The 27,675-nt window shown below is 47.4% G+C and overlaps 1 protein-coding gene across 1 annotated transcript in view; it reads right to left on the reverse strand.

Moving 5' to 3' along the window:
• Positions 1 to 6,226: 6,226 nt before the first annotated feature.
• Positions 6,227 to 27,675, reverse strand: part of LOC135249735 (teneurin-2-like) — a 140,996-nt gene continuing 119,547 nt past the window's right edge. Inside the window, exons 17-29 of the mRNA XM_064325253.1 lie at positions 27,119 to 27,386; positions 25,776 to 25,919; positions 21,842 to 22,091; positions 21,519 to 21,539; positions 19,701 to 19,930; positions 18,398 to 18,552; positions 15,113 to 16,008; positions 14,568 to 14,743; positions 13,694 to 13,929; positions 13,142 to 13,438; positions 11,067 to 12,684; positions 9,023 to 9,153; positions 6,227 to 8,373 (exon numbers count right to left, since the gene is read on the reverse strand). Of these exons, the coding sequence (XP_064181323.1) occupies positions 7,636 to 8,373; positions 9,023 to 9,153; positions 11,067 to 12,684; positions 13,142 to 13,438; positions 13,694 to 13,929; positions 14,568 to 14,743; positions 15,113 to 16,008; positions 18,398 to 18,552; positions 19,701 to 19,930; positions 21,519 to 21,539; positions 21,842 to 22,091; positions 25,776 to 25,919; positions 27,119 to 27,386 (5,160 nt within the window). The 3' untranslated portion in view covers positions 6,227 to 7,635. The remainder of the gene's footprint in view (positions 8,374 to 9,022; positions 9,154 to 11,066; positions 12,685 to 13,141; positions 13,439 to 13,693; positions 13,930 to 14,567; positions 14,744 to 15,112; positions 16,009 to 18,397; positions 18,553 to 19,700; positions 19,931 to 21,518; positions 21,540 to 21,841; positions 22,092 to 25,775; positions 25,920 to 27,118; positions 27,387 to 27,675) is intronic.

A 27,675-nucleotide genomic window follows, 5' to 3' on the forward strand; every position in this document is an offset into this window, starting at 1 on the left:
AACCCCCTGCTCTTTGCGAAGAGTGTCAAGGGGTCTTTAGTGAGCGCAGTGACTCAGGAGATCAGTTTAACGTGTCATCTGACAGAGCATCTCCTACAACAGTGTCCCCATCACTGCACTGGGGATATTTGACCAGAGAGATGATTACCCCCTGCTTGCCCACCAACTCCACTTTCAGCAACAACTTAGTTTTCCCAAGAGGTCTTCCGTCCAAATACTAACCAAGGGTTGTGTGTCTGTGCTGTGTGAAAGTGATGTGTGTCTGTGCTGTGGGAGAGTGTTGTGTCTGTGCTGTAGGAGAGGGTTGTGTGCCTGTGTGGTTGGAGAGGGTTGTGTGTCTGTGCTGTGGGAGAGGGTTGTGTGCCTGTGTGGTTGGAGAGGGTTGTGTCTCTGTGCTGTAGGAGAGGGTTGTGTCTCTGTGCTGTGGGAGAGGGTTGTGTCTCTGTGCTGTAGAAGAGGGTTGTGTGCCTGTGCTGTATGAGAGTGTTGTGTGTCTGTGCTGTAGGAGAGGGTTGTGTGTCTGTGCTGTAGGAGAGGGTTGTGTCTGTGCTGTAGGAGAGGGTTGTGTGTCTGTGCTGTGGGAGAGGGTTGTGTGCCTGTGTGGTTGGAGAGGGTTGTGTCTCTGTGCTGTAGGAGAGGGTTGTGTCTCTGTGCTGTGGGAGAGGGTTGTGTCTCTGTGCTGTAGGAGAGGGTTGTGTGCCTGTGCTGTATGAGAGGGTTGTGTGTCTGTGCTGTAGGAGAGGGTTGTGTCTCTGTGCTGTAGGAGAGGGTTGTGTGTCTGTGCTGTAGGAGTGGGTTGTGTGCCTGTGTGGTTGGAGAGGGTTGTGTGTCTGTGCTGTATGGAATGCCTGGGGCCAGCCTGAGTCTGGGTGTCTAATTATAAACAGGGAAAGGTCACCTTTACAGAGAGGGGCTTATGGCCACACTGCATCTATTTATTATGCAGCATATTTCCCAGCATGCTCATGGGTTCATGCTCACGTTTCCCAGCATGCTTACGTATTCATAATCAGGAGTGTGTGTGTGTGTGTGTGTGTGTGTGTGTATGTAATGAGCGAGCCAGTGCAGGTCATAATCAGGAGTGTGTGAGTGTGTGTGTGTGTGTGTGTGTATGTAATGGGAGAGCCAGTGCAGGTCATATTCAGGAGTGTGTGTGTGTGTGTGTTTGTAATGGAAGAGCAGGTGCAGGTCATATTCAGGAGTGTGTGTGTGTGTGTGTGTGTGTTTGTAATGGAAGAGCCAGTGCAGTTCATGATCATAATTCTTTTATTGAGATAGACAGGAATTCATCTTAATTGAAAAATACAGTGAAATAAATGTTTAGAAAGGCATTTAAAGATATTTATGAATGAAATGTGTTTCAGTGAACAAGAGCAAAATACCATAAAGGGAAAAAAGTACATTTTTACAGTTTTTCTCGATTGCTAACACACTAAAACTGGTTCTTTTAGCAAAAACTCCCAAATGATTACTTCAGCTCTCAGAGGACCAACACATCTCTCAAAACTAAAAACAGTTTTCACTTGTTTTAACACCTGCTGAAAATTGTCAAACTTTTTCAGCAAATCTCTAGAAACAAATGCCTTCACGAATCACTGGTTACACACTGTGCTCATGCAACAAACCCTAGCAGTCAAAACTTTTAACTCAAGTCATCACAACCTAAACTCAGGTAGCGCACCTTTCTCAAGGTGCAAACACTTGGCAGCAAAATTGTTAACACACCAGTCACCAATCACCAATCACCAGTCACCAATCACCAATCACCAGTCACCAATCTCAGGATGAATAAATAGGGCCACAGTTTGCATCTGTGTGCTTATGAACAATGGATCCTCAACATGGACGACAAAGGACGGCAGGAAGACAAAGACAAAGATGAAGAGGAAGAGGAACAGGCAGGAGACTATTTGTCCCAGATGAAGACTTCACCACAATAGGCTGAGGATAAAGCAAGTTTACAGAGTACCTTTTGAAAGAAATGCAATCAGGGTGAACAACCAACGGTTTCAATATGTGCAGGTAAGCCCAATATGGTACACTATTTTTAGGTACAGTACTATATTTGTAGAGTATACTATGATGGTCTACCTCTCCAGTACAACAGTACTGTATGGTAATGTGATGTGTGTACTGTAGCGCCCTGCTGTAAATTACTGTATGCAAGGCATGTCCTTCATTGTGGCAAAGTGTGTGTACACTGCATACTCTAGTACATACCTTACTGTATTTAGAATATATATACAATGTTTTTTTTGTAGAGAATTTGAGCTTGATGCTCTGGCCGAACCCCACAAATACGTCTTTGTTGATGAGGCGGGGTTTAACCTGACGAAAAGGCGGAGAAGAGGAAGAAATATCATTGGTCAGCGCGCCATTGTTGAGGTGCCAGGACAACGAGGAGGCAGCATGACCCTATGTGCCACCATCAGCCAGCGGGGCGTCCTCCACCGCCATGCTACCCTGGGGCCTTACAACACGGCACACCTCCTTGCATTCCTAAATAACATGGAAAACAACATACATCAACAGGAAGGGGAGCCAGGGCGGCCAGAGCAGTCCCACTATGTTGTCATATGGGACAACGTCAGTTTCCATTGTGCTGCTCTGGTTCGTACCTGGTTCACTGACCATCCTAGATTTTCTGTTTTATTTCTGCCTGCATATCCGCCATTCCTCAACCCTATTGAGGAATTTTTCTCTGCATGGCGGTGGAGGGTGTACGATCGCAACCCTTATGTGCGGGAAAATCTCCTGCAGGCCACGGAGGAGGCCTGTGGAGATATTGCGCTTGAATCCATCCAAGGGTGGATTAGGCATACCACAGGGCATATTTCCCACGCTGCCTTGCACAAGCTAACATCATGTGTGATGTGGATGAAATTTTGTGGCCTGACCCAGCCCAGAGACGAGACGGCGATCAAGCTGACTATGCTGAGTAGTGTGTAAACTTCTCTAAATTGCGGTTTTTTTTTTGTTTTTTTTGTGTTGCACATACTTTTGAGTTCCTTTTTTGAATACTACTCTCTTGAAATTACTACTTTTTTTGTTCCTTCAACTGGGATGTGTACTGTATACTTACAGTATTTCACTTTTCAGTACTGCAAATAAAATATTTGGAAAGTTGCAACTCCAAACTCACTGCTATAAAAGATTTTTGCAGTAGTGCTTTGAATTTAACTCACTGGTGTGTTACGGGTAATCTACATTGTCTGTGATTTTGATGGCTTAAGTTTGCCATATGAAGTCAAAGTTTAATTTTGATGGAAGAGTATATGTTTTTGAGAAGAGAATTTGAGTTTGGCATGGATGTTTGAGGTTTGTACTGATTGGTGTGTAGTTTTGGGATTGTGTAAATAGTTTTGAGAAAAGGGGGAATTGTTTCATAAAATGTGTCTTAGCAATAGAAAAAAACAGTAAAATGTCATTTTTTGATTCAGATGGAATGGAATACAGAACTTTAAAAATGTAATTTACTGATTCCAATAGATAGGAAATCATATTAATTGAACTGAAATAAATTCACAGGAATGCATTTATAGGAATTGATGGGGCATAAAATGCACAATTTTGAAAGGTGTAATTTTTTATTCAGATGGATAATAAATAGTCTTAATCGAAGAAACATGTTTCTGTGGAAAACAAAATATGCAAGCCCATAGTGTTATGTCCAAACAGTGGAAAAAAATTGTGATTTTTAAAAATGTCCTTTTTTAATTCAAATGGATAGGAAGTCATCCTAATTATTCTACCACTGTGAAATAAACGAATAGAAATGTGTTCAAAGACATTGGACGGTGGCCATACCACCAGGAGTCTTGGCCCTGCAGAATGTTTGCAGATAAATGAGGAATGCAGGAAGTGATGTCACTGTTCTTGCTGGAGGCCATCTTCTCACTTGTAAAATAAACCCCAGTGCAGTAATGGGGACACTGTACTGTAAGAGATGCTGCTGTTTGGAGGAGACAAACCGAGGACTTGATTCACTGTGGTTCTTACATTTCCCACGACAGTCTTTGCAATCAGTAGTGGGTTCCCGGGGTCCTGATTAAATCCTCAACCTGTCAACAAATAGTCAGCATTTTTAACTGGTGAAAATGTTTTTCTCTCCCTCTTCAAATCAGCTGATGTGTGGTGAGTATTCTTGTGGGAAATGGTTGCCGTGCCCCACCCAGGTGGGTGCAAGCTTCCCCCTCTTCACTGAAAAGGGCTTTGAGTGGTCAGCTAATGAGAAAAGCACAATATAAATGTATCAAATACTAATAATGGTAATAATAATACAAATAATTACATTTATGAAGCCTATAGTCTTATGTTCAAAAAGAAAATGAGCAAATTATTTAAAAGATATTTTTATTTAGATAGATACGAAATTATCTTCATTGAACAACAATGGTGATATAAATGCATTAAAATGAATTTTATGACATTTATGATGAAAATGCCTTCCTTTGGAAAATAGAAAACAGCATAACACATAGTCTTATGTCCAACAAAAAAAAAGATGTTTTTTAAAATATGGCATTGTTTGATAATGATGGATAAGAAATATTCTTAAATGAACAACAACAATGAATAAATGCATACAAATGAGATATATTATTAGACTAAAAATATTATTGAGTGGAAATCAGCAAAATACATAAGACTATAGTCTTATATCCAAAAAGGGACAATAATGGAAAAAAAAATTAATGACATTTTTGACTACAATGGATGTGTAATTGTGTTCAGTTCACAACCACATTGAAATAAATTAATAGAAGTGTGTTTAAACATATTTATGATGAATAATGTGTATCAGTGGAAATCAGCAAAATATTTCTTAAAAGGGAAAATAATTAAAATAATAATAAAACAGTAATATATGAATAATATCATATGCTTGTAGAAGAGTGTGTTGAATAATGTTCTATAATAATTGAAGTTTATTTGCTTTAGAATCGCAGGCAGAATGTTAAATGGGCCATGCCTTTGCTGAAAGGCCTGTTCGTTGTGAATGAGGGGACTCCACTGCATTTTAATGTGCTATGCAAGTCCAACATTGCCCTCTAGTGGCCAAAGACAAAGTTTACAAAACATGTAGGAGTTTAGCTTAAAACAGATGTTGGAGCTTAAGACGACAGTTATATTAATAACAAATTAATGTGTATTTACACAATGAGAAAGACATTCAAATAGAAATAAAAAGAAAGATCCTGAGGCTCATTGGTGGTGTTTGAGGTGAGTACATGTGAGTGACTGTGAATGCTTGGAGATTCTGAAATGTAGCGTAATAATTATAGAAACTGTCACACACAAATATGAAAAGTACAGATTCAATGCCCCCAGGTTCCTCCAGACTACATTTGAAAAAAATAACCTCTGACACTGAAGAAATTATGACAAATCTCGATCTGGAAGAGTCCACATGCTGGGGTGTACCAGATGTTTAAGTGCTCTATAATAGGGCTGTTTGGGGGTATAAGCACACTGCTAAGTGCTCTTTAATAGGGCTGTTTGGGGGTATAAGCACACTGCTAAGTGCTCTTTAATAGGGCTGTTTGGGGGTATAAGCACACTGCCAAGTGCTCTATAATAGGGCTGTTTGGGGGTATAAGCACACAGCCCTATTATAGAGCACTTAGCAGTGTGCTTATACCCCCAAACAGCCCTATTATAGAGCACTTAGCAGTTTGGGGGTATAAGCACACTGCTAAATGCTCTTTAATAGGGCTGTTTGGGGGTATAAGCATACTGCTAAGTGATCTATAATAGGGCTGTTTGGGGGTATAAGCACACTGCTAAGTGCTCTTTAATAGGGCTGTTTGGGGGTATAAGCACACTGCTAAGTGCTCTTTAATAGGGCTGTTTGGGGGTATAAGCACACTGCTAAGTGCTCTATAATAGGGCTGTTTGGGGGTATAAGCACACTGCTAAGTGCTCTATAATAGGGCTGTTTGGGGGTATAAGCACACTGCTAAATGCTCTTTAATAGGGCTGTTTGAGGGCATAAGCACACTGCTAGGTGCTCTATAATAGGGCTGTTTGGGGGTATAAGCACACTGCTAAGTGCTCTATAATAGGGCTGTGTGGGGGATTTGAGAACAGAACCTATCGGGTTCCTGTATCTGAACAGTGACCTCTGAGTGACACGCCCAGATCATTACCTGTCACTTCCACTCATGAAATCACCATGACAACCATAAGTCCACAAAAGAGCACAGAAGATACCAAGAGAACTGCATGAAGTAAACAATGTTTTTATTCATGATTTTTCAGAAGAGTCCCATCCTAGTAAGAACCATTGCTCAATACTGTAATGTAATTAATCACATCAATACTGAGACCCTTCGTAGTGAAGACTCGTTTTCTACGGGTTTGGAATCTATAACAGCGATTTCTCTGGGGGCATTAAACAACAGAACAGGGACAATTGAGATTTGGGAATATCTGAGTTTCACAAAATTCTAGAGTAGTAATACCAACTATAGGTTTGCACATTACAAGCCACTTCCTGTTAGAAATATAAAACTTCATATTTTCAACAATATTCTACTGTGCTGCATAAAGGTAAATCTATACACTGTACATACAGATATATTTTGAAAAACAGGTTTCACAGTTTAAAGACTTTATTTAAAGTATAAACCATTTTAAAACACTTTACATAAATTACTTTTTTCTGTGACTATAATTTGCTGAAGAGCAAATTAAAATGAATATAAAAAACCTAATGAACAATTCTTACATATTTTACAAAAGGAACATAAACGTGACCACCAATGATCAACTTCCTGAAAAAGAACTGGTGACTGCTTCATGATTGTCATAGAGTACTAAGAAAAACAACAATAAATAAACAAAAATGAAATAAAAATAAATATCATTTAATACTTGACTGGGTGTATTAAAAAGTGTGTTTTATCCCCATGTACAGTGCTCTGGTGAAAGCCTCACAATTCTACCATGACTGGAACTTACAAAACTACCAAATCTAAAATACACCCTGAACTTCAGTGTCTGACACAATGTAGTTTTAACTCCCAGTTTAAAATAAAACAATGTTCGATATTATTTACCGCAAATATAGGTGTGGTTTAAGTTTTTAAAAATGTTTTTCTCTGCTTGACTGGTGTTCCCAGAGGAACTGAAAGCGTGGCAGAGTGGGGCACAGCTGGGCGTGGCAGAGTGGGGCACAGCTGGGCGTCAGCCCGACGGCAGGCCTGAGATGGTTGTGTGTTTATTAGCGCGCGTCGTTAGCCACTCCTCCAGAGTGACCTCACTCAGTGTCAGCCAATCATGAGGTCCGGACCACACTTCACCGGACCCGCCCACCACCTGTCAGTCCATTTACCACACACCCAAAAAAATGTGGGTGAAAATATTTATTCTTTTTTAAAAAGGGGATTCCTCTTTTTCAACCATTAGAAGGTCAACACTGCTCCGTGCTTTTACAAGTCCGTGGTCAAAGAGAAAGGTTGTGATTCTTTACTTCCATGTTTTTGCCTGTGGCAGTTATATTTTTAAGTGGTTTTTGTTTGTCCCTGCAGTACTCAGTGTGTAACCCCATACATCTAATCTCCCAGTGTCAGGAGCAGAAAGGGGGAGGAGGGGCCGTACAGACAGCCAGTCAGTAGGGGGCGCTATGCTCTGTTACCTCTTGCCCATCTCGTTCTGTCTGAGGAACTGGATGTTGGTGCAGCTGTCGGCCAGCTGGGGGTACTGGTCCACAGGCAGGACGTAGTAGCCGTCGTACCCCTGCACGCGCCCCGTGGAGAGCAGCTGCTGTCGCTCGCCGTCGGTCCATAGGCGGCTGCCCTCCTTTCCGTCGCGGACCTGCTGCTGCTCGCGGGCCCAGGCGCCCGACAGCGCCCTCTGGCGGGCCAGCTCCTGCAGCCGCGTGCGCTCCTCGTCCAGGACGTCCGGCGCCAGGCCGTAGCGCACGCTGAGTGACAGCGCGGCGGAGCGGAACTCCACCACCGCCCCGCGCCGCAAGCGCCCGCTCACCGTCACATTGATGCCACTCGCCAGTGCTTTGCGCCCATTGGTGATTCCCAGGAGCATCAGGTCGCCGTCCGCCGCACCCACCTTCACAAAGAAGTGGCAGTCGCGGCCGTCCTGCGTGTAGTGCGTGCCCTGCACGTAGAGGGCACCATTGAGCACCGCTGCCACCTTGCGGCTGTCCTCGCTGGCGGTGCCGGCCACGCCCGTCACCACGCGCCCCTCCTTCATGGCCAGCATCACGCCCCGCCCGATGAGCGGGGTGCCCGTGCCGAACCAGTGCCCCGGCTTGCTCCGCTGGCCTCGCCTCTCCTTGCTGAGCCGACGCCCCTCCAGCGCCATGAAGGCCTGGTTGTGCCGCTCGGCCGCCTGCTGCACCCCTGTGATCAGCTGCAGACAGGCAGGGGTCAAAGGTCAGGGGTCACAAGTTGGCAGGACTAGAGAAAGATTTAAATAGTTTAGCAAGATATCTCCCACATATATCTCAGATGCCCACAGCAGCTCCACTCCCCTGTGCCAGCGCCCCCACCCCCCCGCCCACCCCGACTGACCTGTCTCAGCGCCCCCCCTGACTCCCCTGTCCCAGAGCCCCCCCTGATTCACCTGTACCAGCAGCCTGACTCCCCTGTCCCAGAGCCTGAACTCCCCTGTCCCAGAGCCCGAACTCCCCTGTCCCAGAGCCCAAACTCCCGTCCCAAAGCCCACACTCACCTGTACCAGCAGCCTGACTCCCCTGTCCCAAAGCCCGAACTCCCCTGTCCCAGAGCCTGAACTCCCCTGTCCCAGAGCCAGAACTCCCCTGTCCCAGCAGCCTGACTCCCCTGTCCCAGAGCCTGAACTCCCCTGTCCCAAAGCCCGAACTCCCCTGTCCCAGAGCCTGAACTCCCCTGTCCCAGAGCCCGAACTCCCCTGTCCCAGAGTCTGAACTCCCCTGTCCCAGAGCCTGAACTCCCCTGTCCCAGAGCCTGAACTCCCCTGTCCCAGAGCCTGAACTCCCCTGTCCCAGAGCCCAAACTCCCGTCCCAAAGCCCACACTCACCTGTCCGTTCTCACTCTCCTGGCTGGCCAGAAGCTCATATGGCGGCTCCACAAAGTACAAGGTGTGTTTGGGGAAACCAGGGATGATGTTGCTCAGCTGAAAGCCAAACATCACCAACCAGCTCTTCACATCTGTGCCAGAAAAAAACACACACAACAGGGCCTTTTACCACAGCATTCCAAAGGAAACCAGACCCTACCAGACCATACCAGACCATACCATGCCAACCGTAGCATTCCACACCATACCAAACTACCACACCAAAAAAAACATACTGTACAAAAACCTTCCAAACCACACAATACTATGAGAAAACACACAATTCTATACCACACTACAGTGAACCACACCATATAATTCCAAATGCATTCCACACATACTGGTTAGGAGGTTATAGGTTTGAATGTGGGATTAAGTTATGTGATCTTTTCAGTAAAAACCCAGCCACATAAAAAGATGTAAAACTTAAATTAAATTCAGTAAAAATATGAACTGCAGGTGATGGAAGGCGAGACACTAGGGCTGCAATTCAGCACCCAAAGCTGGAGCATGCTCAGCTGCAAGTTCTTCAACACAAGCTGAAGATTACTACATTTCTCAATTGAATTAGGGTAAGGTTTTAAATACAATTAGTTCTGGATGATTTTATTCTGTGTGCACTTAAGGTAAGTGCTGAATGGCTTATCCTGGCTTGGACAGTTTGCTCCTGCTTCTGAAAATGGCCTTGCCTGCTCTGCCTGCTCTGGTGCAGTAAGCAGATTTGGAGCCATGTAAGATTTTATGCTCCTGCGTAGGTGGATTTAGCTTTAAGGCAACAGGGGGATGGGAAAGTGCTTACTTTGATCTGCACTTAACTTCAGATGGAATGTCAGGAAATGCTTAATCTCCTACCTCTGTGTGTGTGTGTGTGTATGTGTGTGTGAGAGAGAGAGAGAGAGAGAGACCATGCCCAGAGATTAATTTACATTTATAAAGTATATAACCCTGTCATCATCCTCAAAAGTAATGCTATTTAATGCTGAATATGTTCCCATACCTGTGTCAAATACAACTATACTCATATCTAAAGCTGAATAAGTTCCCATACCTCTGTAAAATATAACTATACTCATATATAAAGCTGAATATGTTCCCATACCTGTGTAAAATATAACTTTACTCATATTTAAAGCAGAATATGTTCCCATACCTGTGTGAAATAGAACTATACTCATATTTAAAGTTGAATATGTATCCATACGTCTGTGAAATATAACTATACTCATATCTGAAGCTGAGTGTTCCCCTACCTGTGTAAAATATAACTATAATCATATTTAAAGCAGAATATGGTCCCATACCTGTGTAAAATATAGCCTAACTATACTCATATCTAAATCTGAATATGTTCCCATACCTGTGTAAAATATAACTATACTCATATTTAAAGCTGAATATGTTCCCATACCTGTGAAAATATAACTATACTCATATTTAAAGCAGAATATGTTCCCATACCTCTGTAAAATATAACTATTCTCATATCAAAAGCTGGATATGTTCCCATACCTGTGTAAAATATAACTATACTCATATTTAAAGCAGAATATGTTCCCATACCTGTGTAAAATATAACTATACTCATAACTAAATCTGAATATGTTCCCCTACCTGTGTAAAGTATAACTATACTCATATCTAAGGCTAAATATGTTCCCATATCTGTGTAAAATATTACTATACTCATATCTAACCCTGAATATGTTCCCATACCTGTGTAAAATATAACTATACTCGTATTTAAAGCATAATGAGTAAAATATAACGATACTCATATCTAAATCTGAATATGTTCCCATACCTGTGTAAAATATAACTATACTCACATTTAAAGCAGAATTTGTTCCCATACCTCTGTAATATATAAGTATATTGATATCTAAAGCTGAATATGCTCCCATATCTATGTAAAATATAACTATACTCATATTTAAAGCAGAATATGTTCCCATACCTGTGTAAAATAGAACTACACTCATATCTAAAGCTGAATATGTTCGCATACCTGTGACATAATTCTTCAGATCCAGCATGTCACTCAGGGGATTGTTGTTCTTGAACATGTAGAGGTTGAAGGGCGCTGGGTTCTTGCCAATCTTGTGCCAGAGGGTGTAGTCGGGCGCGGTCCAGCGGCCTGCCAGCACATCGTAGTCGCGCTGGGTGAAGTGCACCAGCCTGGTGAGCGGGTCGTACAGGCCCCCGTGGAACCCGACCACCAGCGGGAAGTCGGGGTTGGAGTCGTGGTAGAGCTCGCCATATGCCGTGTACTGCAGCTGCTTGATCATCTGGCCGTTGCTGCTGAAGACGGCCAGCGGCGTGCCGGTGTTGTCGGAGGCGATGTAGAACTCCTCGCCGCTGCTCAGCTCCATGGCGAACAGGTGGCCCTGCAGGTCGTAGTACAGCGAGGCGATGTCCGAGCTGGAGTGGTTGAAGACGTGGGTGACGCGGGTCGGGTGGTTCAGGTCGGCATAGAAGAACTGCAGGTGCTGGCCCAGCCCGGTGCGGCGGGACACGCGACGGCCCAGCCCGTCGTAGCGGTACTGCACGCTCCAGCCGCCGGGCGCCCGGCTGTAGGCCCGCTCCAGCAGCCCCTTGGAGTTGTAGTGGAAGACATCGGCCCCGCGCTGGCTCAGGAAGCCGTCCTCGTCCAGCCGGTACTGCACGTCGCCCAGGCGCGTGATGCGGTCCCGCAGGTCGTAGCGCAGGGGCAGCAGCCGGGCGCTGTTGCCCGGGTTCAGCAGGTGCAGGTTCCCGTTCAGGTCGTAGCTGTAGCGCCAGGTGGGCCAGTCGTTGACCTTGACCCCGGTGAGCTGGCCGTCGCCGTCGTACTCGTAGCGGTACTGCGTGGTGTTGGCGTACGGCCCGATCTTCAGCTCGCGCTTGATGACCCGGCCCATGCTGTCGTACTGCACCGTCATCCAGTACATGAGCGAGCGGAAGATCTCGTACTGCACCTCCTTGATGCGCCCGTGCGTGTCAAAGTGCTTGCTGAGCGTCATCACAGCCGTGGTGATGATCTGGTTGATGTCGTAGTAAATGACGCCAAACTTTCCGAAGTGCTCCACCTTGCCGGAGATCTCGTCGTAGCGGTAGAGGTCGACGGGCAGTGGGGTCTCGCTGATGACGGGCTTCATGCTGGCGATGCGGAAGCTGTTGTCGTGGTAGGTGTAGTCGAAGCGGGCGTTGACCATGCCCTCCTCGGAGAAGCGGTAGATCTGCTTGTCCACCAGGGGGCCCATCTTGCGGTAGCGGATGGTGCAGGAGAAGCCGCCGCTCTGCAGGCTGACCATCTTAAGCACGCCGGCGGTCTCGTCGTAGCCGAAGGTGACGGCGGTGCTGTCGTACAGCACCTCGGACAGCTTGGCCAGCTTGCCGTGCTTGTACAGGACGCGGCGGCCGGTGCCCAGGAAGTAGGTGGCCAGCGGCCGGCCGTCCTCGCTGAAGTCGTGGATGACTGAGGCGTTGCTCTCGGGGGGGCTGTAGGTGTTCCGGATGTAGCCAATGGACACGTGGGTGGACATGGTGTGCCGGGCAACGCTGGGCATTGTAACCGCGGTAACGCGTCCGGAGGCGTCAAACTCAAAGATGTACTGTCTCTGAGTCTGTAGAAGCAGCACCATGGACTACACACAGAGATCATCATCGCCATTAATATAATGCATTACACTATCATCTTCATCATCATCTATAAAAGATTATATTCATCATCACCATCAATGTGATGATCATTAATACTCCATCGCCTTCATAATATTGATTTATAATTCTTCATCATCATCACGACTGTGTTCATGCCCATCTTTTGGTTACAGCGTAGTATAATGGTAAGGAACCGGCCTTTTAACCTAAAGGTTTCAGGTTCAATTCCTCAGTAGGGCACTGCCATTGTACCCTTGAGCAAGGTACTTAACCTGCATTGATTCAGTATATAACTAGCTGTATTAATGAATGCAGTGTAAATGCTATTCAAAAAAGTTGTGTAAGTCGCTCAGGATAACAGCGTCTGCTAAATGCCTGTAATGTGATGGTTACCTGACCTTAGCTCATATTGGGGGGCAGGACAGGACTGAGATGACTCACCTTGTCCAGGTAGCTGTAGCTCCACACCTTCCCGTCCACGAAGGTGCGGGAGAGGACGCGTCCGAGGGCGTCGAACTCGGTCCGCTCGCTCATGCTGCCTCGCTGCAGCCCCACCAGCTGGCCGGAGGGCGAGTATGACACGTTGACCACCGCCAGGCTGCTGCTGGGCAGCCACACGGCTGGCCGGCCCTGCGCATCGTACATGATGCGCAGCAGGAACTTGCGGTGGTCGTCGTAGATCTTCTCCGTGCGCGTGTTCCTGTCGAAGTCGATGGAGAGGAGGTTCCGTCCGTGTGCCTGAGGTGTTCAGAGGAGCACATATTACATCCACTGTGCCCAGCAAATAGAGAGCTCAAACCTGAACGCTGCTTAACACTGTCTGTGCCACTGCTGAAACTGAAATCCGATTCGCTGCTGAAGGGGCGTGGTCAGAGAGAATCCACAGAACCAAGACCACCCTAATTTACAGCTGGAACCTCCCAGTCCTGATACACACAGGAGGCCTGATACACACAGGAGGACACACCAAAGGAAGTGACCTGCCCTGCTCACCCTCAGCTTCCTGCCGAATACGGTGATCTTGCCCTTGGTCTGCTCCTTGCGCAGACGCCATTCGATGGAGTTGAGGCCGTTGTCGGTGGGCAGGGTGATGTTGCGGCGGCCGATGGTGGGGCTGACCGAGCCCGCCAGGATGTGTGGCTCAGTGTGGAAGCTGATGCCCATGCCGTTGGCGTATGCCACCCTCAGCGTGCCGTTGTTGCACAGCTGGTAGCTGTTCCGCACCTGGTCTGCAGGACAGAGCCTCCACTCAACCGCAGTCACTTCCCCACACCTTCCCCTTTGCCTCCCAGTGTGGAGTACACACGCTTTCATACTGCGTCAGTATTGGCCCTGTCCTCTGTCATCAGCACAGCAGCGCACAGACACGCATGTGCTCACCTCTGTAACGTGTGTGGTCTCTGAAACGCGCAAGTGCTCTCCTCTGATACACGCATGTGTCCTCCTCTAAAACACGCATGTGCTCTCCTCTAAAACACTTGTGTGCTCTCCTCTAAAACACTTGTGTGCTCTCCTCTAAAACACGCGTGTGCTCTCCTCTAAAACACGCGTGTGCTCTCCTCTAAAACACGCGTGTGCTCTCCTCTAAAACACGCGTGTGCTCTCCTCTGAAACACGCATGTGCTCTCCTCTAAAACACGCGTGTGCTCTCCTCTAAAACACGCGTGTGCTCTTCTCTAAAACACACGTGTGAGCTCTCTGAAACATGCATGTGCTCTCCTCTAAAACATTTATAAGAACTATACAAACTGAACCCTTTTAATTCAGGCTGGCCATATTTTAGTTTTTAGGTCTATGCACAACTTATTATTTAACAGAAACACAAAATACTAAAGAGTTAAACCTTTTAAGGCACTGTCAGTTATACCTTGAACCACAGTGTAGGAGGCCTCTACAGATGACAGGTTAGTGATGACGGTGACATCGTCATCTCTGTCTGAGCTCTCAACATCAACGTTGATGGAACGCTCGATCTCCCTGTGCAGACTGGCCACCATTCCTGTGGGGTAGGTGACATTGGTCAGCCGGCCCTCACTGTCATACCTGAGAGTGAGGGGGGTGGAGAGAGAGGGTGAGAGGGAGAGAGACAGAGAGGGAAGGATGGAAAGTGGGAAGGATAGAGGGGGAGAGATAGCGTCAGCAGGAACTGTGCATCCACTTCAGAACACTAGTTAAGGTTCATATAGGCACCATGGGAAACTGAGTTTTTCCAGTCACTTCATCCAGATGGAAAATTGGGTGTGATTTCTACAGTCTGAGAACACAGAGTAACAACAATTATTTAATGCAGAGCCAAAGCAGGCAGCACTCTCTCTCTCACACACGCACGCACGCACGCACGCACGCACGCACACGCGCACACACACACAAACACACACACTCACACACACACACACATCTGCGCAGACTTACTCATAGAATGTGGTCCATCCGGTCTCATCAGATTTGGAGGTGAGTAAGCCCGTGTTGATGGAGTAGCCCAGCAGCGCCACCTCCTGGTTAAGGGCGGAGACGGACTGCAGGCTGCCGGCCTGGTCCAGCCCCAGCGTCACCGCCTGGTTCTCGGGCAGCAGAAGGAGCCGCAGCAGCCCCGCCCCCGCGCCCCCCGGCCCCGCCCCCTCCCGCCGCACGCGCAGCGTGTTGTTGCAGTTGTCGATGACGGCAGCGAGCTCTCCGTCGGCGGCGTAGGTGAAGTTGTAGAGCGGCTGGCCGGTGACCAGGCTGACGGTCTGGACGTGCCGGCCCTCGCCGCTGAACAGGTAGAGCTCCTGCTCCTGCGGGGACGCCACCTCGTAGAGCCCCGTCGCCGCCAGCGCCGGCCGGCTCCCGCGCACCGCCCGGATGCGGATGTTGTTGAGGTCGGCGATGTAGAGCGTGCCGTCGGGCGAGGCCGCCAGCGAGGTGGGCGAGTTGAGGCTGGCGTCCGTGGCGTAGCCGTCGTCGCCGGCGAAGCAGTTGCAGTTGACGTCGTTCTTGCAGTCGCACTCGGACGCGGCGCCCGCCAGCAGAGAGATCTCGCCGCCCGTGCTGACCTGCCGCACGCGGTTGATCTTCTTCTCGTCCGTCTCGGCGATGTAGAGCACGCCCGTGTGCGAGATGGCGATGGCGGTGGCGCTCTCCAGCGCAGAGTGGATGGCCAGCTTGCTGAGCGAGTAGTCGATGCCGGGCACCTGGCAGTGCATGGGCCGCCCAGCGATGATGCTCACCTGGTGGTTCTCCGTGATGCGCAGGATGACGTTGTTCTCCAGGACGTACAGAGAGTTGTCCATGGGGTTCACCGCCAGGTCCGTGGGCCACTCCAAACGCACCTGAACGCAGAACACAGGTGGAAGTGAGCTACAGGTAAATTCCTCAAATTCTACAGAGACAGACGTAAGCATCTGTAGAACAGGCCAAGCCGCAGAGGAAGAACTCCTGATGATAGTGAGCTGTCTGTCAGTCTGCTACGGTTCAGCCAGCAGAAGCATTTCAATCTGTTTGGTCTGCCCTTCAGTTACGAGAAAATAACCTGGACAAGATTATCACAGCCAAGAATCATACAGATGAGCAAGGGGTTACTGGCTAACTCTGGTATCTGTTAAGGCTCTGTTCCAGTGTGTGGATGGGCCCCATGTTCTGGTATCTGTTAAGGCTCTGTTCCAGTGTGTGGATGGGCCCCATGGTCTGGTATCTGTTAAGGCTCTGTTCCAGTGTGTGGATGGGCCCCATGGTCTGGTATCTGTTATGGCTCTGTTCCAGTGTGTGGATGGGCCCCATGGTCTGGTATCTGTTAAGGCTCTGTTCCAGTGTGTGGATGGGCCCCATGGTCTGGTATCTGTTAAGGCTCTGTTCCAGTGTGTGGATGGGCCCCATGGTCTGGTATCTGTCAAGGCCCTGTACCAGCATGTGGATGGGCCCCATGGTCTGGTATCTGTTAAGGCTCTGTTACAGTCTCATGGAGAGCACATGCGTGTTTCAGAGAACACATGCATGTAGCAGAGGAGTGCACATGCGTGTAGCAGAGGAGAGCACATGCATGTTTTAACGGAGAGCACACGCGTGTTTTAAAGGAGAGCACATGCGTGTAGCAGAGGAGAGCACGTGTGTTGCAGAGGAGAGCACACGAGTGTTTTAAAGGAAAGCACATGCGTGTTTTAGGAAGCACATGCTGTAGCAGAGGAGAGCACATGCGTGTTTTAGAGGAGAGCACATGCGTGTAGCAGAGGAGAGCACATGCATGTTCTAGAGGAGAGCACATGCATGTTTTAAAGGAGAGCACATGCATGTAGCAGAGGAGAGCACATGCGTGTTTTAAAGGAGAGCACATGCATGTAGCAGAGGAGAGCACATGCGTGTTTTAAAGGAGAGCACATGCGTGTTCTAGAGGAGAGCACATGCGTGTTTTAAAGGAGAGCACATGCATGTAGCAGAGGAGAGCACATGCGTGTTTTAAAGGAGAGCACATGCGTGTAGCAGAGGAGAGCACATACGTGTTTTAGAGGAGAGCACATGCGTGTTTTAGAGGAGCACATGCAGTAGCAGAGGAGAGCACCACGTGTTTTGAGGAGAGCACATGCGTGTTTAAAGAGACACATGGCGTGTGCAGAGGACAGCACATACGTGTTTTAGAGGAGAGCACATGCATGTAGCAGAGGAGAGCACATGCGTGTTTTAAAGGAGAGCACATGCGTGTTTTAGAGGAGAGCACATGCGTGTAGCAGAGGAGAGCACATGCGTGTTTTAAAGGAGAGCACATGCGTGTAGCAGAGGAGAGCACATGCGTGTTCTAGAGGAGAGCACATGCGTGTTTTAAAGGAGAGCACATGCATGTAGCAGAGGAGAGCACATGCGTGTTTTAAAGGAGAGCACATGCGTGTTCTAGAGGAGAGCACATGCGTGTTTTAAAGGAGAGCACATGCATGTAGCAGAGGAGAGCACATGCGTGTTCTAGAGGAGAGCACATGCGTGTTTTAAAGGAGAGCACATGCATGTAGCAGAGGAGAGCACATGCGTGTTTTAAAGGAGAGCACATGCGTGTAGCAGAGGACAGCACATACGTGTTTTAGAGGAGAGCACATGCGTGTTTTAGAGGAGAGCACATGCATGTAGCAGAGGAGAGCACACACGTGTTTTAGAGGAGAGCACATGCGTGTTTTAAAGGAGAGCACATGCGTGTAGCAGAGGACAGCACATACGTGTTTTAGAGGAGAGCACATGCATGTAGCAGAGGAGAGCACATGCGTGTTCTAGAGGAGAGCACATGCGTGTTTTAGAGGAGAACACATGCGTGTTGCAGAGGAGAGCACATGCGTGTTCTAGAGGAGAGCACATGCGTGTTTTAGAGGAGAACACATGCGTGTAGCAGAGGAGAGCACATGCGTGTTTTAGAGGAGAGCACATGCGTGTTTTAAAGGAGAGCACATGCGTGTAGCAGAGGAGAGCACATGCGTGTTTTAAAGGAGAGCACATGCGTGTTTTAGAGGAGAGCACATGCGTGTAGCAGAGGAGAGCACATGCGTGTAGCAGAGGAGAGCACATGCGTGTTCTAGAGGAGAGCACATGCGTGTAGCAGAGGAGAGCACATGCGTGTAGCAGAGGAGAGCACATGCGTGTTTTAAAGGAGAGCACATGCGTGTAGCAGAGGAGAGCACATGCGTATTTTAAAGGAGAGCACATGCGTGTAGCAGAGATGGGCACTGAGGGCAGAGGTCACCTGACCTGGCTGACGTCCATGCTGGCGTCACAGCTGAGGGGCCGCACGGCTGTGAGGTCATTGGCTCCCAGGAGCGTGGAGATGATGCCGTTCTGATCCACCTTGCGGATCATGGTGGCGTCCACAAAGTACATGAGTCCGTTTTTATCCACAGCGATCCCTGAGCAGGGAGAAGAGATGGTCAGGCCTGTCACAGCCATTCACATGATCCTGCTTAGGAGAGCACACAGAGGCCATAATGCACAGCACACACAGTACTAATATATGCTACAGAAAGCGCTTCATATGACAGAGCATGAACACACATACACACAGATAAAGGTAAACAGGTTATATATATTTACTATTGTTGCCTCTGACTGCCAGTCTTAACTCTGCATTTGGTCTGTGATTCAACCAATCAGCTCTCAGCTCAAAGGAAGCAAACAACAGTAACTTTCTGTGTGTAAAGTTTTAGCCTCGTTGCAAAAGGACATTGTGAAAACAGGAAATAAATGCTGGTGTCTAAAATACCAAATAAAACTGTGAAGGATAAGGGCCAAATTTTGCACAGTATGCAGCCTCTCTTTGTAAACACTTCAGCAAGTTTAGAAACACATTCCCGCCATCTCTGTCCCCAAAACCACCGAGGAAGAGCGCATGAACGGCACAGTTTTGTGTCAGAACTCCAGACATTTTTTTCAGGGCCAGGACTCAAAATCAAAGGACTAATTATACCTTCCTTTCTCTTCCCTTAGCTTATTTACTCCCTGTGGTTCTTTTCTGCTTTCTGCACTTTCATACATATTTCCTGTTTTCTTGTAAAAATTATATACGATATATAAATTATAAACTGACTTTAGCAGTACAAATGAGGCTATCCTTGGTTGTGTGGTGTTCTATCACACATCTCAACAGTTCTCAGGTGGAATTATGGGTAAAAAAGCAGTATGTCTGGGCAGGTAGACACGAGTGCTCACACCTGAGAGTGCTGTTTCAGGCATTATACATGAATGTGCTGAGATTAACAGGGATGTTCTCTATTTCTGTTTAGAAAGGGGCATCTGTTACAACAGTGACTGTAATGTAATGGGTTGCAACACTACATTCCCTGCTCTAGCCTCACCCCAACCCCACCCCCCAGCCCTGCCCCAGCCCCACCCCCCAGCCCCTCCCAGCCTTGACCCAGCCCCACCCGCCAGCCTTGCCCCAGCCCCACCTCCCAGCTCCAGCCCCCCCAGCCCTGCTCCCAAGTCCCAGCCCAGCCCAGCCTGCCCCAACCCCAACCCCAGCCCCAGCCCCAGCCCCAGCCCCAGCCCCTCCCCTCACCCTTAGGGCTCATGAGGGTGGCTTCCACAGCCTTGCCCCCATCCCCGCAGCGCTCGTCGAAAGGCAGGCACTGCTCGCCCGTCCCGGCCACCACCTCTGCGTTATCCGCCAGCGGCCCGCCGCCGGCCAGCCAGCGAACGCCGTAGATCCGCCGGGAGTTTGTGTCCGAGATGAAGAGCCCCCCAGAGACCGGGTCCACCGCCAGGAAGTACTTATGAGTGGGGTTAGTGCTGAGAGAAACACACATACACACACACACATACATACACACAGCCATATACGCACACACACATACACACACACACAGCCATATACGCACACACATACACGCACACACACACACAGCCATATACACACACACATATACACATACACAGCCATATACACACACACATACACACACACACACACACAGCCATATACGCACACACACATATACACACACAGCCATATACGCACACACATATACACACACATACACGCACACACACACATACACACACACACGCACAGCCATATACACACACACACACACCCACACACACACATACACACACACACACACACAGCCATATACACACACACACACACACATACACACACACGGCCATATACACACACACACACACACACCGCCATATACACACACACACACACGCACGCACGCACGCACGCACGCACACACACGCACACACAGGTGTGAGCATGCTCAGGATGTGTCATGACACTTCCCATGAATCTATCATCCTGACAGAAGTGACACAATATTTCTACACTTTGTGACAGAAATAGTGGCAAAGGAAAGCAGCAAACGCACTGAAATTAGTGCTCAGATACAGACCTGGGTCACAAATAAATATGTACATTTGAGTATTTAAACATTTGAATTTCAAAAACCCTGCAGTATTTTTTTATTAGATTTTTGATTTTTTGTTTATTTCTCAAAAGTCTAGGAAACTTAATTTCCCAAATATAAAGAGACGTGCAAGAAATGGGTTTAATTTCTGGAGCCCACAGGCACTGCAATATTACAACAACCAGTACAGTTAGAATTTGCATTGGCCATTTTCTCCTGGAAGTTGTCACAGAACGTACTGGATCGGTAAGTAGGCCACAATTAAATAGCTTTCAAGATTAGACATGTGGAATCAAAGCCTTTCTTTGGTGTAAGGCCCAGAGATTCAGACTGCTACAGAGTCTAATTCTAGTGTACTGTAGTAGCTCAGTGTTACAACGTGATTGCACATTGAACGATCTTCAGTTAACTATACGATGGTAAAGCCTAGTTTATGTTGCTTTCTATAATTTTGTTTGGCAGTGTAAGGTTACTGCATGGAACAATCTGCTCTAACCAGCTCTAACCCTGCTAGCGATGAGGAATGGTTTACATATGATGCGTCTTATGCATATAAATGTTAATGAGTGCAGGATACAAGCCCACCCTGTCCCTGTCTGCTGAACAGGTCATGATAATCTAAATGTTTATCACATTTTAATGGTTTTAATTTGGTTAAAAACTTGAAAGAAGTATTAAGAAGACAATCAACTGTCACTTCTAGGGAATATAACCAGTTTCCTGGACCTTAAAAATTTTACTAGTAGTATTAGTCAGATGCATTTCAGATGCAATACTTTACTAGTATTAATAATATTATACTCGAGCACAGAGGAGGCCAGCGAGAGCAGTGGAAGGCTTATGTAAACTGAAAAAAATACAATTTTGTACAAAATTGTACACAATGTGACACTTCTGTGACATTGGTGTGTAGGAGGTAGTTAAAAAGGAATTGAAAATGCAGCTTTAGTGCTTTTTCTTACCTGTGTCTGAAATCCTTGTTTCTAGAAAGGAAAACAAAGCAAAAATAAACACCAGGATAATCATCCAGTCAATCACACGCACACGCACATACAAACACACACACACACACAAACACACACGCACAAACTCACACACACGCACTTACACTGATTGCATTCATAACAAGCTCTAAAAATGTATATATGGAACAAAACAAACCCAAAAATATTCAAAATACATAATTAATAACAATTACTGAATTTACTCCTTAAATAAAATGAAGGAGTTGAAGGGGGAGGTGCTGAGAGGGTCCAGCTCTTGGGGTACCCCGCTCCTGGCTAACCTGAGCTCCAGGATCCCCGTGGTGTTCAGGGAGGGGTACACCCTGCGGACGAAGTTGAGGTCCCCCACGTACAGGCTGCCGTCGATGCCCGCTGCCAGTGCCACTGGCGCCAGCAGCTTGTTCCCATCAGCCAGCCCATTACAGCTTGGGCACGAGATGCTCCGGCGACGCCCATTACCCATGATGCTCCAGATGACAGGTGGCTGCTGTGAGAGGAACAGGTTCTCCCCGCTGCCCTTGTGCAGGATGCCTATCAGAGAGAGAAACAGGATGCCTATCAGAGAAACATGATGCCTTTCAGAGAGAGAAACAGCATGCCTATCAGAGAAAGAAACAGACCGACAGGCTCAGTGTCCCACACACACTCATGCACGCACACCAGAGACTGCAAAACATATGGACAAAGCTACTGTGACGTCACCTATTGACTCTTCGTGGGTCTCTAAAACACGTTGTGAAGCTCAATGGCGGGCACGGCCATGTTGTCGATTTGGAGCCAAAACCATAGAGTTATGCGGTCTTGTGATTTTTACAATGTGATTGACAGTCCGGTGCGGAAAAGCCCATCAACCTGAACGAACGATTACAGAACGAACTCGAGGTAAGCCGACTGTCTGCCGTTATGTTTTAAAATATATTATCAAATGTTTACGGAGTTTAATTTCCATCAGTGACTGTACTGTGTCATGTAATCACGTTATATGTATGACATTAATAATACAATTATGTTCAGTTATCTTCAATGTATGTTTCTCATCAAAACGAACATGCTTAGCTAGCATGTCAGCTTGCCAGTGAGCTAGGTAGGCTATCCGTGTTTAGCTCACGCATTAGCTGAACCACAGGGGAAGAACATCGACTACACTGATGGTCAGTCAATCAGAGATGTGTACTGGTGATTTGACTAGGCTAATTTTCATATAACTGTCCGGTAGACCTGCTGTTAACCGAGCAATTTATCAACGTAGGTTTTCGCCACAGTCAGTTAATGAGCCAGTAACTGCTACTAGCCAACTCCATCGCCGTTTGTGGTGTTCACTTGCTGGGTGACGCTAGCTGACCGATCGTTCGCAAGTCACTTTCTACTTAATAAAAATTAACACTGTCAGCGGTGATTAACAAATCTACCAAGTATTTTAATAACTGATCTGCAGGCGTGCAAATATGACAACGCACTTTGTAGAGCAAGTTTTCCACCTGCATGAAGACAAAAATAATGTATATTGAATTTCTAATTATTATTTTCTTGCTAGCTTCTAGCTTTGTCACATTCGTGCAGCATAGCCCAGGTAGACATTTACGGAATGTACACGACTGACATGGAATATTTGCCGGTTAGGGTTAGCTAGCTAGTCAAATGGCTTGGTAGCCGAAGTTGCGAACTGTTTTAGCATAGGCTACTGGACTACCACATATAGCAAATAAGCGTTAGCTGATTACGCTTTCTGCCAACTAATTATTTGGTTAAGTGGGCTAAAGGAAATAGTAAAAATGACTCGGCTACCGCAAAACGTCAGCGGAGGATTATTTTATGGTCGTCTAGTGCAGCTGTAAATAGCACACGCTATAATGAAACCACTACAAAATGGGATGCCTGCATTTTCTGACTTCGCACAGGTGGACCGTGGTCGGAGCCGCCTCCCACCCCAGTGACCACAGACTGTAGCCCCTACTGTAGCTCAGTCCTCCGCAGTAATCTGAAAGTGACGCAAGCTGTACCTCATTGGTCCAGAACAAATATTGGCACTGTGCCCAAATGACGCAATAAATCATGAAATCGACCCATGGACAGTCATAAGACGAATAAAATACAACTATTATGACTATTTGTTCTTGTGAGAAAAAATTATTGGCTTTGTATTTTGATCGCATTTGTACCGTAGACTTACATGGAAACCGGATATGAAAACACCTATACTGGAGCCATCCGTAGTGGCGCTAGTGAGCAACCAGGAACTACAACACCAGGAAATGAGCTTCAAAAACGAAGTCTGGTTTTGGCCGCTTGGATTATAGTAGCTTTGTCACATCCGTGAAGCATGGCCCAGGCAGACATTTACTGAATGTACACCACTGACAAGCCGTCAAACACGTTTGACAGATTGAATATTTGCCGGTTAGGGTTAGCTAGCTAGTCAAATGGCCTGGTAGACGAAGTTGCGAACTGTTTTAGCATAGGCTAGGCCTACTGGACTACCAAATATAGCAAGCTGATTACGCTTTCTGCCAACTAATTATTTAGTTAAGTAGGCTAAAGGAAATGGTAAAAATGACTTGGCTACCGAAAAAACTTCAGAGGAGGATTATTTCATGGTCGTTTAGTGCAGCTGTAAATAGCACACGCCATAATGAAATCACTACGAAATGGGATGCCTGCATTTTCTGACTTTGCACAAGTGGATCCAGGACGATAAGTCGGAGCCGCAATGTCAAGGCCAAGAGGCACCACCTCCCACCCCAGTGGTCATAGACTGTAGCCCCTACTGTAGCTTAGTTCTCTGCAGTAATCAGGAAGTGAGGTACAGTGGACCAATGAGGTACAGTGCAAACTGTACCTCATTGGTCCACAACAAATATTATAACAGTGCCCAAATGACACAATAAATCATGAAATCGACCCATGGACAGTCATAAGACGAATAAAATACACATATTGTGACTATTTGTTCTTGTGAGAAAAAATTACCCCGCCCTGGGAGTGTCGAAGTGTCCTTGAGCAAGACACCTAACTCCTAACCCCTAACTGCTCTGGCGAATGAGAGGCATCAATTGTAAAGCGCTTTGGATAAAAGTGCTATATAAATGCAGTCCATTTACCATTTACCATTATTGACTTTGTATTTTGACCGCATTTGTACCGTAGACTTTACATGGAAACCGAGTATGAAAACACCTATACTGGAGCCATCCGTAGTGGCGCTAGTGAGCAACCAGGAACAACAAGACCAGGAAATTAGCTTCACCACAGAGCTTTAACACAGAAACCCCACCCTCTTGGTCCCTACCATGACTGGGGGTTGCTCATTAATAAACAATCAATTCCCAAATCACTATTAAGTGTTTACACAAAGTCGCTGGGTAACTATATAATCACTGCTGATTTAAAAAGTAGGCTTAAGTATGTTACAATCAGCAGTTAAAATCATTTATAGCTTCTCTACTAAAGGTGCGGTGGTTTGTTCCAATGTCCACCATTTTTCCAAAACGTGGCAGAAAAAGCGATTTAAAATTACCCGGAGCCGTACGGTCAGTTTGGTCCCACTCGCCACCCGTAACACGGAAGTTCCCGGACTTACACAGAGTACAAACAAACATGCGCTACCGCACATAAAAAAGATACAATAGATAAGTAAAGAAAGTTGTTTAAATGGAGAAACTTGTGTGATATATTTATGCTGGGGTGTGCAGCAGGGTGAAGTTGTAATATGACATGGCTGTGTTTGTATGTATAAGGGTTGAATTCTGTGCGTGTACTCACAGCTCTCTGTCTCACACACACACACACACACACACTCACAATCACAGACCTCTATTCACACAAACACACACACACCCGTTTGTACATTAGCCATATCACTGCTGAACGCTCCAATGACCTGAGATCCCATTTGTTTGATTAAACAGTACTGTTTGGTGAACTTTAATCAAACACTGTTTAATCCCCACGTCTGGTTTCTTTCTGCTTCAGAAAAGGAACAGATTAGAGGCAGAGGAGAGAGATGAGTCAGGCTGTTTCTGAGACTTTTCAGCCTCCTGCCCAGAAACCAGCCAATCCTCTGCCTCCTGCCCCTGTGGACAGCCAATCCTCTGCCTCCTTCCCAGAAACCAGCCAATCCCCTGCCTCCTGCCCAGAGACCAGCCAATCCTCTGCCTCCTGCCTATCAACCAGCCAATCCTCTCCCAGTGACAGGCCGGCTCGGACATGCTGACCTACCGCTGCGGATGTTGAGGGTGTGGTGTTTGTCCAGGGACCAGCCACCCAGGTTGGAGGGGTGGAGCTCGAACCCCTGCAGTACTGCTGTCCTCTTCTCCCACAGGATCAGGCTGGGACACACCTCGTACTCATACCCCACAGACACTGCCAGCCAATGAGGAGAGAGGAGAGGCGTGTCAGAGACTGTTCATCACAGTGACGCTCTTATCCATAAATACAGTCAATTTATGCAGCACAATATTTACTGAAATAATTCAGGAGGCTCAAATGGACAAAGACTAACCAGGACTCAAACCGGCAACCACTTCCCAAAGCATCATATTACACTGGTGTCCAGACCGAGAGGTACTGTGATGCGGTACAGGTAAACTCATTAGGGTATTGACACAGGTCAATTTTAAAATTACACTACCAAGTAAACAAATAACAAAAAATAGGACACACATTTGTCACATTTCCCAGTGATAACTAATATCCTTTTTTAATCTTAAAAAAAAAACTGTAATTTTTGTGACATTCAATTTCGATGCCATTATCATCATCTCCATGACGATAATTGCTTCTGACTACATGCATGTCGGAGCAGGTCATGAACACGCTGGTTCAGGGCCTGATTCACACCTAGGGCCAGGGGAGAGTTCACACCTCCTCAACACCTTAAAGGTGTCAAATCCATTAAACGAGTGCTAATTGGGGACAAGCAGGAAGACAGGACGTGTTTGTTGGGTTTAATTAAAGACCGTCCTGCGGCTTGGAGGGGTCTGGACTGGGTGTGGAGACGGGAACGTGAGTGACAGCTCTTAACGGGAGCATGGCACACCACCACAGGGCTCACGCAGCATAGCTGAGCTGGGAATTAGCATGAATACATACTAATGAGAAGGAGGCGGAGTCTGGTCAACAGTGGGTATGAGGCTGGTGAAGGGTAAGGTAACAGGCTAACTCCCAAGGTTTGCCTCACCCAACCCTACCACTGATCAACCCAACCCAACCCCACCACTGACTCAACCCAGCCCCACCACTGACCCACCCAACCCAACCCCGCCACTGACCCGACCCAGGCCCACCACTGACCCACCCAACCCAACCCCGCCACTGACTCAACCCAGCCCCACCACTGACCCACCCAACCCAACCCCACCACTGACCCAACCCACCGCACTGCCCAACCCACCACCACTGACCCACCCAACCCAACCCACCACTGACCCACACCCACCCCACCACTGACCCACCCAACCCCACCACTGACCCACCCCAACCAACCCCACCCCACCACTGACCCACCCAACCCAACCTCACCACTGACCCACCGAATCCCACCCCACCAACCCCCCACTGACCCACAGCTTCTGCCAGGCCGTAGACCCTCTGGCCGTAGGCATCGGTCTTGTCCCAGATGAAGGTGTAGGCCAGGTTGGGGGACGAGTGGAACCACTTCTGGAAGAGATGCCCCTCCACAGCGACCATGAGGTGAACCCGGACTAGGCTGAGCGGCACGACGACCGGCGTCATGGTGATCTTGAGCAGGGCGCGGTAGCCCTGCGTGCGTGAGCTCAGGTAACACAGCTTCAGACTGCTGCCAGGGATGTCCACCTGCTCATGGAGCACCTGCCGGGAGGGACAGAGAGAGCGGGGGAGAGACACAGTCTCTTAACCTCTATTCAGCTAAATGGGCTTGTCTTACCTGTACTGTTCTATAATGGCATCTTTAGGGTTTAATAAACGTGATATGAAACTGAGGCCTGTGCTGTATTATGACAAAATACTGCTTCTTTTTACTTCTTACATTGATTCCTGGAATCCAGGAACTCTTATTAAACTCAGAAGCACAGGGTCCCAACTTCACACAGAGGTCACACAGGGTCCCAACTTCACACAGAGGTCACACAGGGTCCCA

Source organism: Anguilla rostrata, chromosome 3 (assembly GCF_018555375.3).
Source record: "Anguilla rostrata isolate EN2019 chromosome 3, ASM1855537v3, whole genome shotgun sequence".
Classification (NCBI taxonomy): Eukaryota; Metazoa; Chordata; class Actinopteri; order Anguilliformes; family Anguillidae; genus Anguilla; species Anguilla rostrata.